The sequence below is a fragment of the Heterodontus francisci genome, chromosome 19 (genome assembly GCF_036365525.1).
Source record: "Heterodontus francisci isolate sHetFra1 chromosome 19, sHetFra1.hap1, whole genome shotgun sequence".
Taxonomy (NCBI): Eukaryota; Metazoa; Chordata; class Chondrichthyes; order Heterodontiformes; family Heterodontidae; genus Heterodontus; species Heterodontus francisci.
Window position 1 is genome coordinate 63,962,890 of NC_090389.1, and position 16,860 is coordinate 63,979,749.

Sequence of the window (16,860 nt, forward strand, 5' to 3'; positions counted from 1 at the left end):
TTATGGGTCGCCATGTTTCAGGCAGAAGCTCTGGCTGTCAGGATGGAAATCCACCTAAAAAGAAAAATGGAATGTCTCCTGACAACACAGAGCAATCGACGATGTCATCGGTGCATCCAACCATTTGCCAGCTTGCCTGTATGAGTCCACACATGCGCGGATCGACATCACCACGTAACAACGTTAGACATAATGATGTCCGAGTGCTGCCTCACCCCTCGATGGCCGCAATCGCTGCTTCCACCCTCCAACAGTATCCTTCTCCCACCCACGAGCGCTGCTTCTCTTCCCACTCCCACCTGCCTGCCGCTTCTGCTCCATCCTGCCACTTTCCCACCTCACCACTCAACACCGGGCAGCGATGCGGGGAGCAAGGGCGAGCAGACAGATGTGGGAGAGAACAACGGGGAGGGGAAATGGAGGCGGTGATCGCGGCCTTTGAAGAGTGATGGGGTTTGAGTTCAATTTGTGTGTTAAAGATGGCGCTGCTCAATTTATTACAGCAACGTTTCAGTCTATGAGGCTGCATTTGCACATGTGCCAGTAGTGCGCTACCTAGTGGTTGCATTGTCAGCAAACACGGCCAAAAGAAAAATCAAGATGGACAGAAACTCGCTGGCAAATTGGCATTTCAACAAGTTGTGTAATTTTGATCTTACTACTGTAGTATCACTTGTTCCTATGATATGTGAACTACTATAAGACTCACAGGACTTCAAGTAATATCCAAAGAAAACGTGGGTTTTTAAACAGTTACTGCACAAGCCAAATCTAAACACATCTCACTCTGGGTCAGGCTATACCCACAACTCCCTGGTCATGTGACATGACATCACTTCCTCTGGTGACCTTCACTTGCAGTTTCTTAAGGTGGTCTGCTCTTAAGGTCGTACCACAACATCCCCCTTTTTTCCAAAGATGAAAGCATATGTTTTCAATATACAATATGTTGTGGCTCGAACTAATTACACATGATAAAAACAAAACATTATTTTCAAGTAAATTTAAACACTCTCTGAAACGTAGAAGAGGTTTGTTTATTCGTCCCAATCTAATCATAAACCTCTTCCCAGAGCTGAACTCGTCTTGATGACTCTCGTTCTTCCTCTGTGCTCACAACTTCAAATTTGGTCCTTGAACGTGTCCGCGAAATGCCACAGGTTTGTCACAGTGTTGTCATACAGCTGTCTGGGTTGACTTTGGTTCCATCTGAGAATCGTACCATTGGGTGTCTGGACCTCATACATCTGGGCTAGTCACATATTCTAACAACCACTGCAGGATACAAAGTTCCCGATGCGTAGTTGAGGACTCTGACCTTCTGTTCCACTTGCAAATTGAGCTAATTCTGCTCCTGCTTGTCTGTCATACGATGCGTTCATCTTCCCTTGTTTGGAAAGTTTAGAAAAATGATGACTGGCAACTTCACCAATAAATCGACCTCCAGGTACTTGCTGCAGTGAACTGAAGCCAGAGGAGAGACTCATTTTGCTCTTTGTGTCATGACTCCCAGCCTTTGTGTCTTCCTTTACGTGGACTAACCCGATAAACTTTACCTGGATATTTTCTATCATCTTCAGTACATTATTGACTTCATGTCTTGTGACAACTCGTAGACCTCGGCATACTGGAAGTCCTGTGACAGCTGGTCCAGTTGTGTTTACAATATAAAACATTTGTGGCAGCTATTCAGAGCTCTCATAGCTGCACTGTTAGGTTGTCACAGAACTGTATTTTTTTCCCTCCTGTTTGCAACAATGTACCTTTAAGACAGAAAGAGAAGTTTTAGATTTCCGAGAACAGTGTGCCACAGCTGCACTTGTTACCTAGGCGACAGCAGGCGAGCGAGGAAGGTCACATATGTTTCAATTTAACTGTGTGTAAAGAAACAGTTTTTTTGAGACACACCAGCAAAGTGTGCTTACGAGAGAAAAAAGCTGTCTTTTTCTCTCAGCAGAAATTCTACAATGAGCTACAGACTTAATTGCCTTAAGAGGAAAAACACTTTGAAGAGGCCATTTGTATTGCTGGAGGTAGCAAAATTCTTTTTCTTTTTACTTCCAATCCAAGAAGTCTTTGCTTCAAGACTGAATCGCTCTTGATTGATTGTGGTTTCTGGAATTCGCAGTGAAGTTTCGACTGAGATACTGTCGGTTTTTAGACCCATTGTTATACGCCTTGTTTAAGGAACTGTTTGACGCCTGCTGCAGCCAAAGTGCTTTGAATGCTTATCTACTAAAGTACTGTTTCATAAAATTCGCGTGGAGACTTCAAGTGGCATTTATAATCACTAGGATGCCCCACCCATCAGGAACATAACCCAAAAAGACTTAAAACCCAGTTACTTATTTATTTTTAAGAAACTCATTTTTAAAAGATAATTTTCAAAAAAAAAGTTAACCGTTGATTTGAATGTGTGCGTGAATGGAGCAAGTTTGTCCTGTACACAAAAAGCAGGACAAGTCCAACCCGGCCAATTACCGCCCCATCAGTCTACTCTCAATCAGTAAAGTGATGGAAGGTGTCATCAACAGTGCCATCAAGCGGCACTTGCTTAGCAATAACCTGCTCAGTGACGCTCAGTTTGAGTTCCGCCAGGGCCACTCAGCTCCTGACCTCATTACAGCCTTGGCTCAAATATGGACAAAAGAGCTGAACTCAAGAGGTGAGGTGAGTGATTGCCCTTGACATCAAGGCAGCATTTGACAGGAGTATGGCATCAAGGAGCCCTAGCAAAACTGAGGTCAATGGGAATCAGGGGGAAAACCCTCCACTGGCTGGAGTCATACCTAGCGCAAAGGAAGATGGTTATGGTTGTTGGAGGTCAATCATCTGAGCTCCAAGACATCACTGCAGGAGTTCCTCAGGGTAGTGTCCTAGGCCCAACCATCTTCAGCTGCTTCATCAATGACCTTCCTTCAATCATAAGGTCAGAAATGGGGATGTTCGCTGATGATTGCACAATGTTCAGCACCATTCATGACTCCTCAGATACTGAAGCAGTCCGTGTAGAAATGCAGCAAGACCTGGACAATATCCAGGCTTGGGCTGATAAGTGGCAAGTAACATTCGCGCCACACAAGTGCCAGGCAATGACCATGTCCAGCAAGAGAGAATCTAACCATCTCCCCTTGACATTCAACGGCATTACGATCGCTGAATCCCCCACTATCAACATCCTAGGGGCTACCATTGACCAGAAACTGGAGTAGCCATATAAATACCGTGGCTACAAGAGCAGGTCAGAGGCTAGGAATCCTGTGGCGAGTAACTCATGTCCTGACTACCACCTACAAGGCACAAGTCAGGAGTGTGATAGAATACTCTCCACTTGCCTGGATAGGTGCTACTCCAACAACACTCAAGAAGCTCGACACCATCCAGGACAAAGCAGCCCGCTTGATTGGCACCCCATCTACAAACATTCACTCCCTCCACCACCGATGCACAGTGGCAGCAGTGTGTACCATCTACAAGATGCACTGCAGCAATGCACCCAGGCTCCTTAGACAGCACCTTCCAAACCCGTGATCTCTACCAACTAGAAGGACAAGGGCAGCAAATACATGGGAATACCACCACCTGCAAGTTCCCTTCCAAGTCACATACCATCCTGACTTGGAACTATATCGCCGTTCCTTCACTGTTGCTGGGTCAAAATCCTGGAACTCCCTCCCTAACAGCAGTGTGGATATACCTACCCCAAATGGACTGCAGCGGTTCAAGAAGGCAGCTCACCACCACCTTCTCAAGGGCAATTAGGGATGGGCAATAAATGCTGGCCTGGCCAGCCGCGCCCACATCCCTGAATGAACAAAAGTTAAAAGAATAAATTATAAAAGGTCTTTAGACATAGATTTATCTTAATAGCGCTTAAGATTTAGTTTTAATAAATAGTTAATTTGTTGTTGTCTAAAGATACCTGGTTTGGTCGGTTTTATTCTGGGGGTTACTAGAGTGTTTAATTTGGCTGTTTTCCAATTGGGTGGGAAAACTAATAATAAGGCTGCGACCTGTGGAGTGATGGGACTGAATTGACGGTGCATTGCTCCCACCTCGGTCGTGACGTTAATCATTCCAATGCAATTGAATGCAGTCAGCCTAGATGTGGTGGGTCATACCACAGATTCCCATTTCTTGGAGTACATCCTTCAGTATACAGATGGATGGAATATTTGCACTTGTGTCAATTTTTACTCTGAGCTGAAACCTGCCACTCTTCTGTGGACATATCATCCCAATCATGGCAAATAACTCAGACTGTGTAACGGCATTACCATGCTGATCCAAACATGTGAAACTATGTGAAATGCTTGCTCAATGTTCGCATGAGTGCATTTTTCACCCGTGTCCTCCTAACAATCTCTCTCTCTGCTGGCCTGATGTACCTGCTTGGCATTTTGTGGTGTGTTGGCATACCTTTCATTGTGTTTGCCATCCTGTCTTGCAGACGTTCTCCCTGCATGTGATCTGCCACCGTTCCTGTACGCAGTATCTGAGCTGAGCCTTCTGCATTGCCTTTCCCAATGTCCTCAAACGTCACAAGCTTTGCGCTGGTCCTGGTATGCCAGACAACTGTGAATTGGGTGAGTCAGGGCACATTTGCCATAAGGCTAAGCAGATTTCTGAGCCTTGGTTACCATAATAATTGTCATAGCCACCCTCAACGCTTGTAACTGTTGGCGCCCAGCCATGATGGTTTAAAATTTCCTTCCATCATTAAGTAGTGCATCTGTGCTGTGCCCTTTCTTCTTTTCTAGCAGGTCTTTTTGAAAGGCCTCTAGTGGGGTAAACGTGATTACTAGCCCGATAATCCATTCCAACAATTCCATATCTGCTAAGTCACATTCCTGAGCTTTGTCTCGGTATCTTGCAACAAATTGTCAATGGACTCATCTTGCCTTTGCGGCCATAAGCTTAAGCCTATGTACTCGGAAATTTATCTTCACCTTCAGCTGATGCTCCAGGAATATCCATAGCTTGCTAGGGTCCTTCTGATCCTCAGCTGCCAATCCTGATGTATAGATCTGTTACAGGACTTCATTGCCCAGTGCGATCTTAATTTTGATAGCCTGTTTGTCAGGTTTCCTCACTTCTTGACCAAAAAACAGTTCCATTCACGATCAAAACAATTTAAATTCAGATGCTATATCCGACACCTTCCAAGCTATAACTGGATATCTGAAAGCCATTGTCTTAAATGATACTGCTTTTTTTCTTTATAGAAATATGGGACTTTTACAGGTTTTCTTTTTCACAGGAACACTTTTTTTCTTGTTTAGACAGATTAGTTTTCTGCAGGTCTGCCCCCTTGAGTGAGAGTAATTTTTTTTTTAAACTGAAGATTTTTTTTTTTTTAAAAGAGGGCTGCAGCTTGCAGTACCAGGCTTTCTCACTGTGCTGTGGACCTCCAGTGGCACTGTCGAGTTCTTCCCTCTCTTTTCGGCTTAGGCCCCACTCACGAAGCAAAAAAACCTGGGAAAAGTAAAACAGTAATAGCTTCAGCTACTGCTTTTCAAATTTTTCGACCCACTACCAGATTAGATGAGAGCTGCGAGCTCCTGGCAAATTGCCTATTGTACTCAGAGTTTCAACACCTCCCGGGGTCCTGTCTATGGTTCTAGATCGCTGCACTGTTATGGGGTCTCCTGTGAACTGCTCTCCAGGATCTTCAGTCACTCCAGGTAAGCAACCTGCTGTTCTTTGTTCTCTCAGTGCGTTCTTCAGAAAAAAAAAATCAATCATGCCCCGATGTAATATTTGGTGGCCTTCAGAAAAAAATATATCCTAAATGTTGCCACCATGTAGTATTACAATAGTTCACACATCAAAGGAACAAGTAAGATTCACAGGACTCCAAGTAATATCCAAAGACAACATGGGATACATACACACAGTTACTGCAAGAGCCACATCTAAACATATCTCACTCTGTCGGGCTACACCCACAACTCTCTGGTCATGTGTGGCATGACATCACTTCCTCCAGTGACATTCACTTACAGCTTGAGGTGGTCCGTTCTTAAGGTCGTCCTACAACAGCTACCAACCCATTTTAAGCACAAACAAGGCTGCAGCAACATGAAAAATCACCCACTTTGAGTGAAAGGTCAATATTACACCCAAATCCTTTTTTGTGGTCCAATATAATGAGATCAGCTAAGCACAAATCTTCGTGATTTTAGCAAATTTTGTAACATTAATAGAAGTGCTGCCCTTTGTTTCATGTGATTTATGCACAACTCTGTAGTCTAAGTCAAACATCTATTGTTTTTCCATTTGTCACATCATCATTTCCTTTTCTATTGCCAAGCCAATTTTCAATTAAATTAACCAGTAAAAACAAATCAGTATCAGGCATTTTGAAACATTTTTCATAATGACAAATCACATGAGGCAGTCTATAAAAATAAAATGAAGATTCAAGAATTTGAGGCAAAACACACAATCATGCTAACTAGAAACAAAAAAGACATGGAAAGGAGGGTTCAATCTGAACAAATTATTTAAAATCAGGTTACTCACAGGTGGTGGACTAGACACTAATTAAAAATGCTTATTTTTGTGACAAACCCATTTTCAGCCGTATTAATCAAAATGCACCAGGTTATCACCCTTAAATGCATCAAGGAATATTTTTAAAGCAAAAACCTTTTAAAATTACATTCTATAACACTGCCCGATTGCACTTGTCATGGCAATTTTTAGGTTTGGCATAATGCAAATGAGTGAGCACAAATTTGAGAAAATAAACACTTCTCAATTTTGGGTGAAATTGCACCTGGATCACCAATTGTGCCCCAAACGGAAATCCCAGGCCATGAACATTTGGTCTCACGATGTACAAATTCTCAGAGCAAATCTACATGCAACGTTACACTTGATATTAAATAATTGTACAGTACTGCTTTTTCATTCACAAGAACACGCTTTGCTATGAAAAATCAATTGCAATGAAATATTATTTTTATTCTTTTGATCACATAAAGCAAAACATAGCAAAGTGGGGCTTGTCTGGTGGTTCATTGACAAGTGCGTTGCCTACTGTGCAAATGTGCCAGTCACCCAGGCCAATAAACCCCAAGTTTAATCCCCAGTTTGTGCTGAGAATTTCCTGATCTTAGCCACAAATGATAATAGGGTGCTACAACTAGTTTGTGCCCCTAGGGAGGTGGGATACTGACATACTGACCACACACGATTGCTGTCCAGTACATCCTGTTGGAAAGGACATTCATATAGTGCCTTAATACATATCAAAGCACTTCATATGAATTACACTGAAGGATAATGTGATTGAATAATTTGTACACAGCTCAATCCCATAAACAGCAATGAAATAAATGACCAGTTAATCTGCTTTTGATGGCAGTGGTTGTGGGAGCAAGGTTGGCCAAGAGACTGGGAGAATTCCCTGCTCTTAATCATCTAAACAATCAAAATCAAAAACCTTTCAACCAAGACTCGATTTTTAACAATGAAGTGTATACTTTCAGTATTACATAAGAGTATCACTCTTGATACACCCAAGCCTTGGAGTCAACAAAGGGCTGAATTTTATGCAGCCGTTGAAGGTGGGTCTGGTGACCTGGTGGGACAGAGAATCACATCGGAGCTGTCCACCCGGAGATCAAGCGCGTGATGTTGGTTCCAGATTTCATCAGTGGCGGGCAAGCACCTAAATGCATTTAAATATAATTAATTCCAATTTAATGATTGGCCCTCGATTTTGTGAACAATAGCCAGCACTCTCATGCCTTCAGGTTCACAACTGTTAAAACCTAATGGCACCGACGCAAGAGGCCACATTGCCACAACTGGGAGACAGCCTTGAGCACTGTTGCATAGGGGAAGAGGGGGCTCGGAGGCCATTGTGGGACTGTGTTCTGTGTGCTTTGCAAAGGGATCTGGGGGCTCTATTGGGTTAACAAACTGCTGTGTGATGTGTTTGGTCGCTCACAGCTGGAACAGAGGGTGGGCCATGAGCAAGGTTGGGCTCTGAAGTCCATAAGTGGCTCTGCCGAGAGAATTGTCAAAACCTCAGCTGCCAAGGCAGGGTTGTCTCTGCATCAACAGTGCTCTGCAGGCCCACAGGTCACCTGGCGTGGGCCTCATACACTCTGTATTTCTGGACCATGTTGGATGATGCAGTGCCTCTGACGGAGGAAGGGACAAAAGGCCACTATGCCTACCCATGGAGTTCCACAACAAGAGCAACAGCAGCTGGGCAGGCCAAGAAGGGCCCTCGTATGCCACAAAGTGTACTGGACCCAGATCAGCTACCTCCAAATGTCCGAGGACCACTGTCTGCTAAGACTATGGCTCTCCAGGGAGGCAATCACCGACTTAAGCGCCCTGCTGCAGGCTGAGTTGTGACCTCTGCTATTTGGGGGTCACCCTATGCCAATGGCCCTGAAGATCACCGTGGTACTCAACTTCTAAACATCTGGATTTTTCCAAGGATCCACCAGAGACATGTGTGGCCATCGCTGCATCAAGGAGGTGACCAATGCCCTGTTCAAGAGGGCCGGTGACTACGTGCACTACCAGACCGACCCAGAGTCAGTCGGACAGGGCCACTGGGTTCAGGGCCATCGCTTGGCTCCCCCAAGTGCAAAGTGTGACAGATTGCACACACGTGGCCATCAATGCTCCAAAGGACCACCCAGCCATCTTCATCAATAGGAAGGGCTTCCATTCAACAGGTCTGCAACCACCAGAAGTGTTTCCTGCAGCTGTGTGCCCCATTCCCAGGAAGCAGCCACGAGGCCTGCATACCTCAACAGTCCCAGATGCCTCAGTTTTACAGCCCACCCAAGCACCCCACCCCCCCACTCCACCTTCAAGGATAGATTCTCAGGAACAAGGGATACCCACTGAAGACAAGGCTTCTTAAGCCAGTAAGGAACCCTCGCAATGCAGCAGAGGAGGTAGAACAACTGCCAATGCTCCACTCGAGTGGGTCATTGGGCTACTTAAGATGAGATTCCACTGCCTCGATCGATCTGGTGGAGACCTGGGAGTGAGGGTGTCACCTATCATCGTGGCCTGCTGTGCTCTACACAATCTAGCGCTGCAGAGGGGGGAGGCCCTACATGATGAGATGCCTAAATGACACACGTCCACCGATGATGATGCAGAAGAGGGAGAGGGGCAAGCAGCAATGGATGTAAAGACCCTGCACAGGAGGCCAGATGTGTTGAGCAAAGCACAAAAGGAGAGAAGAGAGTGCCTCATAATTACCTGTCTCCAGCCACCCTTATGTCTACTCATAGAGAGTCAAATAAAGACACCTTAATGCTTGAATTCTGTCACCGCCTTTACATTTCTGCTCCCTGACTTGCCACTGACTGCTATGCACTCTAGTGCCCGTGGGAGAACAAATGCCATCATATTGGCATGTTAACATGGGCAATGATCACACTGGCATGGCTCTAAGGGGGAAGCGGGAAGTCAGCAGCTCGCAAGTAAGGTATAATGGAACATGGCATTCAAACAATGATGGCTAACAATTTGCACAAATAAACTTTTAAGCAATTACAACATTACATATTTGCTACAACTGTGAGGGCCTAAGTGTGACTACTTGTTCTTCTTAATACGGCAGCGAGTGCTCCGACACAGTGTGGTCCCTGCAACAGCAGCTGGGCTGGAGGCAGGGTGCCGATCAGGCTGCCCCTTGGCCTATGATGATTTTGACAGACATCCTCTGGCTGCCAGAGGATGGAAGGCCCCAAGTGCCTGAGGGTGTCCTGCACTGATGAAGGACTCTTCCCAGGTGCCGCGACTACTGGGGCTGGACTCACTGGCGGAGGGATTGAGGAGCCAGTGTCTACACTTGGAGCACTTTGAGGGAGAAGTCACTAGGACCCTGTTCCTTCTCTCACCTTGCCACTGCTGTGTTGAGCTCATGGCCAAGGTGATGGTGTCCAGGTCTGCACTCATCTGAGGGATCTGGCTCTCCATGAGGGTTGCTAATCACTTGATGGAGGAAGCCATGCAATCACACGCCGGAGACATGGCAGCAGTCATGGCATGGATGGACTCCTCCATTTTCTGCTCAAGGCTATGCATGGCCTCTGGCATCTCTGCCAGATGTTGCCTTACCTCTTCTGCACCTCCAGTATGCCTTGTGCTGCTGACACTAGAGGCTCGACATCAACTTGGGGCTCAGCACAGGTCTGGCCACCCATAGTCATCTCCAACTGTAAGAGGCCTCAGCCTCAGCCAGCTGCTCGGGCGCATATGTAGTGCTTTCACCAGCTTGTGACCCTAATTCTAAAGCCGATTGATTACCCACCAAGGTGAACACATCTGCACTGGTGGAAGGTGTAGGAGAGTCATGGGATGGTGTATCCTCCGAGTGGTCCTCCTCCTCAGAGGTGGAAGACTGTCCCCCTGTGGCTGCAGTCTCCTGCGCACGACAACCTGCTTGAGAGAATGCAAACAAGTGTGGGCTAGGCTGTGCAGATCTCCTCAACCATGCATGATGGGGGTCTCCATATTAATGAGAATAAATCATTGGATGCAAATCCTCACTCATTTGCACAGGGACTCCAGTCTCCCCATACAAAATTGCGAGACCACCCTGTGTCCCCGCCAGTTCCAAGGCCTCTTCCTAGGCGGTGGCAAGAGGACGCAGATCAGGAACTCCTCTACTAGTCCAGGCCGTCTCCCTCCTGTTGTGGGTCCTCTTGTCATGCAAGAGGAAGGATGGAGATAGCAGAGATTGGCAGAGAGATCAACATGACAAATCTGCTGGTGTCCGACCTTAGTCCCCTACTGGGGGATCTGATCTTCCTCATGCTGAAACACGCTGCCAGGGGAGTTAAGGCGGGTGAGCGGTGAAGCAAGATGACTGTGAAGGAAGGTTTCCTGTGGCCAAGATGCAGCAATGATTTGTCAGGATGAGTTAATACCCTAGCCTCTCTGCCATCGCCATCGTAGTGGTACCCTCCCCATGTCACACATCTTCCTATGTAGTCACATCCACTCCCCAGAAATGAGAGTGGTATGAAGCAGAATGCAGGAGGTCGTTGACCCTCTTTCAGTACTGGGCCCCATTCCGGTGGGTGACCCCACAGCTGCTGACCTCCTCTGCAATCTCCACCCGGATTTGCTTGGTCACGCAGCAGGACATCATCTTTCCATGGCTTGGCAACAGAACTTCCCACCTTTCCCTTGCAGCCTGGAGGAGAATCTGTAGGAGGCATCACTGAATGGTGGGGCCACCCTGTGTCTTGTCTCAGGCATCGTCTTCTGCCCCCCTCGACTCTTCGCTGAGGGGGGTGGGTAGGGGGGTTCCATGAATCAGTTCAGCAACATTTTCACCAATCCAATGAAAGCTGCCAGTGACACTAAGGCAGGAGTGACTGCAGGGCTGGCAGGCCTTTACATATGGTACCAGCACCTGCTCTGGAGTCATCTGATGCCATAAATCAGTGACTCACCTTCCACCCCCATCACATGATTGGGAGGACCCACACCTCCAGTATGCAAAATGGCCACCTGCTGCATGATTGCAGTTGGGTGATCACCCACGTGACGGAAGGAAACAACGCCGTTGCCGGGGTTATTAAATTCAACCCAAAGTCTACCTCAGAGACAATATATAGACATTAAACAATGACAGAAATGAGCTCAGCTATGTTGCCCCAATGGTCAAATAGCCTGTCTACTTTCATCACTAGTCCTCACATATATGAAATTGACACTTGGGCAAGATACCAAAAGGAGGCTCCAGAAAATGGAACGATATTGCAACATGAATCAGCCCATTCAGGAGAGGAGTGGAGTAAAGGAGATTTCTTTTAGAAAAGAGAGAGAAATTAGAATGCTGCTCACATCATATTGAAATGGAGCAAGTGTAGTCAGTTTTATATTTTAGCAGCTAGTCTATACTGGTCCAAGATATACAAGTGCTACAAAATTACTATTGAACACAATCTTCTATTCTTAGATGTACATCTAATTTTTCTCCATTTCTAAATAAATCAACAACTGATTCTACTAGCAGCCAATATCCCCAATTATATTAGTAACGGACAATCAGAGCAATTGCAATTGTAAACCGACTAAAATAGATGCTCTGATAAGCAGTTTTAGTACAAGATAAACCCACCTTAATTCCACTTGTAAAAAAAGTAATCAAGGCAGAGAAGTGATTTGTCCTCTCCACTATGTCATGAGGGGTTTCTTTGTGTTATCTTAAGCAACACAATGAGGTACATGGATTCCAGTTCCTTGAAGATCTCTAGAAAGTTTATTAACAGCCGAACGAGTACATACAATACAGAGCAAACTATATACAGAACCTTTGTCCAAGGTGTTGCTGTGCAGAGTGACGATGGCTTCTAGTCACATGACTACATCCTGGTACTTCGCTCATTAGCATACTGAGTTCTTAAAGGGACCATACAATACACTATACCTGTTCCATTTTGCTTTCCATATATCACCCACACAATGCAGCCTGCACACATGCAATCAACAGCTATAGGATTGTCAGAAAATACTAATATGCCTAGTGTTTCTATATGTATCAGTCTGAAATAGGTAAAGGAATAGGTTAGTGCTGTAAGTTTTGTTTTCCTGGAAACTGCTCAAGGTTTCATTTCTCTAGGACCAAATCAGTGAAATAATTATTCTTAGATCATGACAGCTGTACCTAGCCCGAAAGTGGCCCATGGGCAGACAAGGCCTCTGCAGTAGTCAGAGATCAACTGGTAAATACTTAAAACAAACAACAATACTACAAATCTGTGCTGGGCTTTTCATTCAACCTTGCTTAATTAGGACTCTGCTGGAATACAAGTTAGTTAATTAGTCTGTGGAAGGAGAATACCAGAAAAAAAAAATTATGGCACAGAAGGAGGCCATTCAGCCCACTGTGCCTGCGCCGGCTGCAAGAACTAGCTGCTCAATCTAATCCCACCTTCCAGCATTTGGTCCGTAGCCTTGCAGGTTACAGCACGCCAGGTGCACGTCTGGGTAACTTTTAAATGAGTTGAGGGTTTCTGCCTCCACCACTGATCCGGGCAGTGAATTCCAGACACCCACCAGCTTCTGGGTGAAAACGTTGTTCTTCATGCCCCCTCTAATCCTTCTACCAATAACTTTAAATCTATGCCCCCTGGTAATTGACCTCTCTGCTAGGGGAACCAGGTCCTTCCTGTCTACTCTATCTAGGCCCCTCATAATTTTGTACACCTCAATTCAGTCACCCCTCAGCCTCCCCTTTTGTTTTTTATATAACTCCTCCCCGCTCCATGTTTCTCCCGCAGGTCCGCTCCCATCCGCTGCTCTCCTGGAAGTCAAATCCTGTAGGCCGTGATCCTCTGGCTTTATTTAATTGCTCCCCGCTCAGTGTTCCTCCTGCAGGTCCGCTCCTGTCTGCTGCTCTCCCAGAAGGTAAGAACTTACTTTGGCAAATCACTCCACGGTGAATAGTTTGATAAAGAAATAAGAACACCTGAACTAAATGGCCGTTATGAACAGCTTACTAACAGGCCTTAAAAACAGCTTGAGGACAGATAGGAACTAATGAAACTTCTGAAAGTTAACTTTGAAGGCTGGAGGTGGAATTTTCCTTGAGAGGATGGAATTGATCAAGGGGAACAGCTGGAGATGAGCTAAGGAAAGGATGATGCAAGGCCTAGGCCTGATTATCAAGGACGGAAGGTATATGCGAAGGCCCAAGAAGCTAATGGCAAGTGAATGATATTAAAGGAGGATTTTTCAACCCAAAGTTTAGACAAAGAACTTGACGCTTACAGGTTATTTTTTAATAAAGTAAATCTTTATAGGGCGAAAAGGCCTGCAATAATCCATCCAGGGCCACCACTGAAAGAGGGAAACCTCAGTGCAGTGGAGAAAAACTCCTAAGGGTAGATCCATGCTCACACTATTGGGTAGTTTGAAAAGTCGTGAAGTCATGAAGACGCGAGTCATTGAGAAAAGAGAAAGAGCGAGTTGTCCATGCATGCCAGCTGTCCCACCCACCTGGACTGGTACTTGCTAGTTGTTAACGTCATATGTTTTTGCCGTATAACTGGTGTGTTATAGCCCATCTTAAACTCTAATCAAACTCAACATACCCCCCCATATTGGTTGCAATCGGTCCTGATTAAAAGATGAATATCAATACAGGGTATAGTGTATATGCTCAAGATAGTAAATTAACTTAAAAACATGGAATTGCTCTTTGAAGAGCCAACAACGTAAATAGGTCAACTTCAAGCACAGGTCAAGGCTCTGAAATTCAGTTTATTAAGGGCCATGTAACAGAATTGAATAGTCTTGTCCCAGAATACACTGCAGTTGACTGACTGTTCTATAGTTCAAAGGTTCTGAAATGTTTTCACGCCAGACTGAGTCCAACCATAATTTTTCCAGTGTCTTCGCCCCCACATGCTGTCAATATTGCAAGGAAATCTGTAAGCTAAAAAAAACTCTCCTCCTTTACTTTTGCTTCTCTGTCTTTCATTCTGTCCTTTTCTCCAATGGTCTCGTTCCTTCTTTTGTTTTTGCTTATCCTTTTTAATCCTCCTGTTTTCCTTGATTCCTCGCTACCTCCTTTGTTGTTCTCCCTACCCTACTTTCCCTTCTTCTCTTCGCTCCAGTATTTTAGTCTTCTATTTGACTCCATTTTTCACTTTAACTTTTGTCTCAGCAACACTCTTCCTTTTCCCTCCCCTCATACGTTTCTTGCAGTGTTCTTGTTGTGTTGAAAGAAATTGAGGTGAAAGTAGTTTGGATGCGATACCAGTGACAGGAGCATGAGCAGCAGGTAGTGAGTAGCTACATCAGAAGAGTCGGGCAGAAAGCAGTAACAGATCATACGAGCTGGTTGAGGGTCTCATTATGCTCCTACCTGGGTATGTCACATAAGACGCAGCGTAAAGTTTAAGCACCGCTACGCTGATATGTCATATGCCAAATGTGATTTACACTGTCAAATTTCTCCTCCGGTTTTATTTTATTTAAAACATTCATATCACACAATCTTCACAAACCACTTTTTCAAAGAAATGAATAAAAGCAACACTGAGATTAAAAAAAACAGTAATGTTAGAATGAGTCCACAATCCACATATTAATATTTTTTGCATTTGTTACTTTTACTTAATCCATGACAATCTGTGGAATACAATTTATATCCCAAATATAGCACTGACCACTTCAATTCAACTTCATTGATTATTTTAATTTCAGCCTAATCATGGGTCAATTGCATGTATTTGATTTATTTTTCAATAATTAAAATCTGATGGTGAAAATGAGGAGGAATTATATTTATTTAAAAAGGCTTCAAGAGGCAAAACCAAGCAATTAATACTAACTTCTGTTCATCAGAAAATGTAATGCCTCTCCAAAGCTTCTATTAGATTACAAAATAAAAATACAAAAATCGATTTTTTTGGTGGGGTTAAAGACAACACTGACCAAGAGTAAAGAGTTTTGTTACAGTACATTTTACTTTTCCAGAGTCTTCTGGTATCCTGTAAGTATTAAAGCTTTTTTTAAAAAAAAGCTTGAGCACAAAATGACACCTTTTTAAAAAATTGACACCTACATAGAATATTTAACATCTCTATTGTTGTAAACTAACATTTTTTCCCAGTTGTTTTAAGATTTTGATACATGAGGAAGCATATGATTTAATCCACTGGACATTGAATGCTTCAGATTAATTTAGCAGATAGAATTCCATCCATTGTTATGAAAGTGCTTCTGTTTTTTGTTAGATTTTTTTGAGGATTCATATTTAAATTGTGGAAATTGATTTTTTTTTGGAAGGTTGACGATTTCATTGATGTTGGACTTTGTTTTGTTGAAAAGACTCCATGGACATGTTTTTCTTTTTACAAGGGTCACTGAGAGGTCTTGTTTGAAAACAACCTTTTACTGGAAGTCACATGCCTTAAACTCAATAAAGAACAGAAACCTTGGTGACTTGGAGAAGATGTTTACAGAGAAGTGACATGTTACAATTTATGAGGGTCAGGAGGTTCTGACTTGCTGTTTGGTTTTGCTTCTGAGATATTGCTATTGGTTCAGTTGGATTGTGGACTGTGTTTGAAAGCGGTTGGAGATAAGCCTACGGGAGAGCAGCTCATCTTTTCCTGCTCTTTGACAGGCCCTGAGAATCAAGCGCAAGAAATAGAGAAACTGAAGCAGTATTTCTCCTGAGTTGCTCCTGGAAAGCTTGCCAGATTAATCCAGAGGTGCTGCCTGAAAAGAACTGCTCCAGAAAAATCCCACTGACCCATCAATGTGTACTCGGATGCCAGACCGTATGCCATTTTGGGACACAACCTATCTCATCTGTTTTCTTGAAGAATTCACAAGTATTTGGCCAAAGTTTTTTTTTTGTTTTTTTTTTTCTGTAAAAGAACTCTGCAGAGAAAATCTCTATTTTTCAGTTAACCTGAGTGGGTGTGTGAGGGGCTAAGGTAAAAAGGGAACTTTCATATTTCAATCTCTGTGTTAATGCTTTGCTTCATTACTGGATAAGTCTTGTTTTATAATAAACTGATAATTTTGTTGTTTATTAAAGAAACCTGGTTGGTGTATTTTATTTGGGGATAAAGAGTACAGTATATGACTGACTATATCAGTAACTAGGTAAACATTTAAATATATGTTGTGACCTGTGGAGAAGTGGAACTAGAAAAGATAGTGCACTCCTCCTACCTCGGTCATAACAGCATCCACAGTTGAGAATCACAAAGAAAGCACTGAAAATGAATCACCTTCAGCTTATTGAGATACCGCCTTGTGTGTACAACCAACAAGTCGTCTTCTTGTGCTTCTCGGGCTTTTACAATGGTCTCATCATTTATCATTTTCTCTTCTAAA

The 16,860-nt window shown here is 44.1% G+C and overlaps 1 protein-coding gene across 3 annotated transcripts in view; it reads right to left on the reverse strand.

Annotated features, from left to right (window-relative positions):
* Nucleotides 1–16,860, reverse strand: part of hdac11 (histone deacetylase 11) — a 134,264-nt gene that overhangs the window by 107,583 nt on the left and 9,821 nt on the right. For all 3 annotated transcript variants that reach the window (XM_068051796.1, XM_068051794.1, XM_068051795.1), the window contains exon 4: nt 16,755–16,855. In XM_068051796.1, the coding sequence (XP_067907897.1) occupies nt 16,755–16,855 (101 nt within the window). The remainder of the gene's footprint in view (nt 1–16,754; nt 16,856–16,860) is intronic.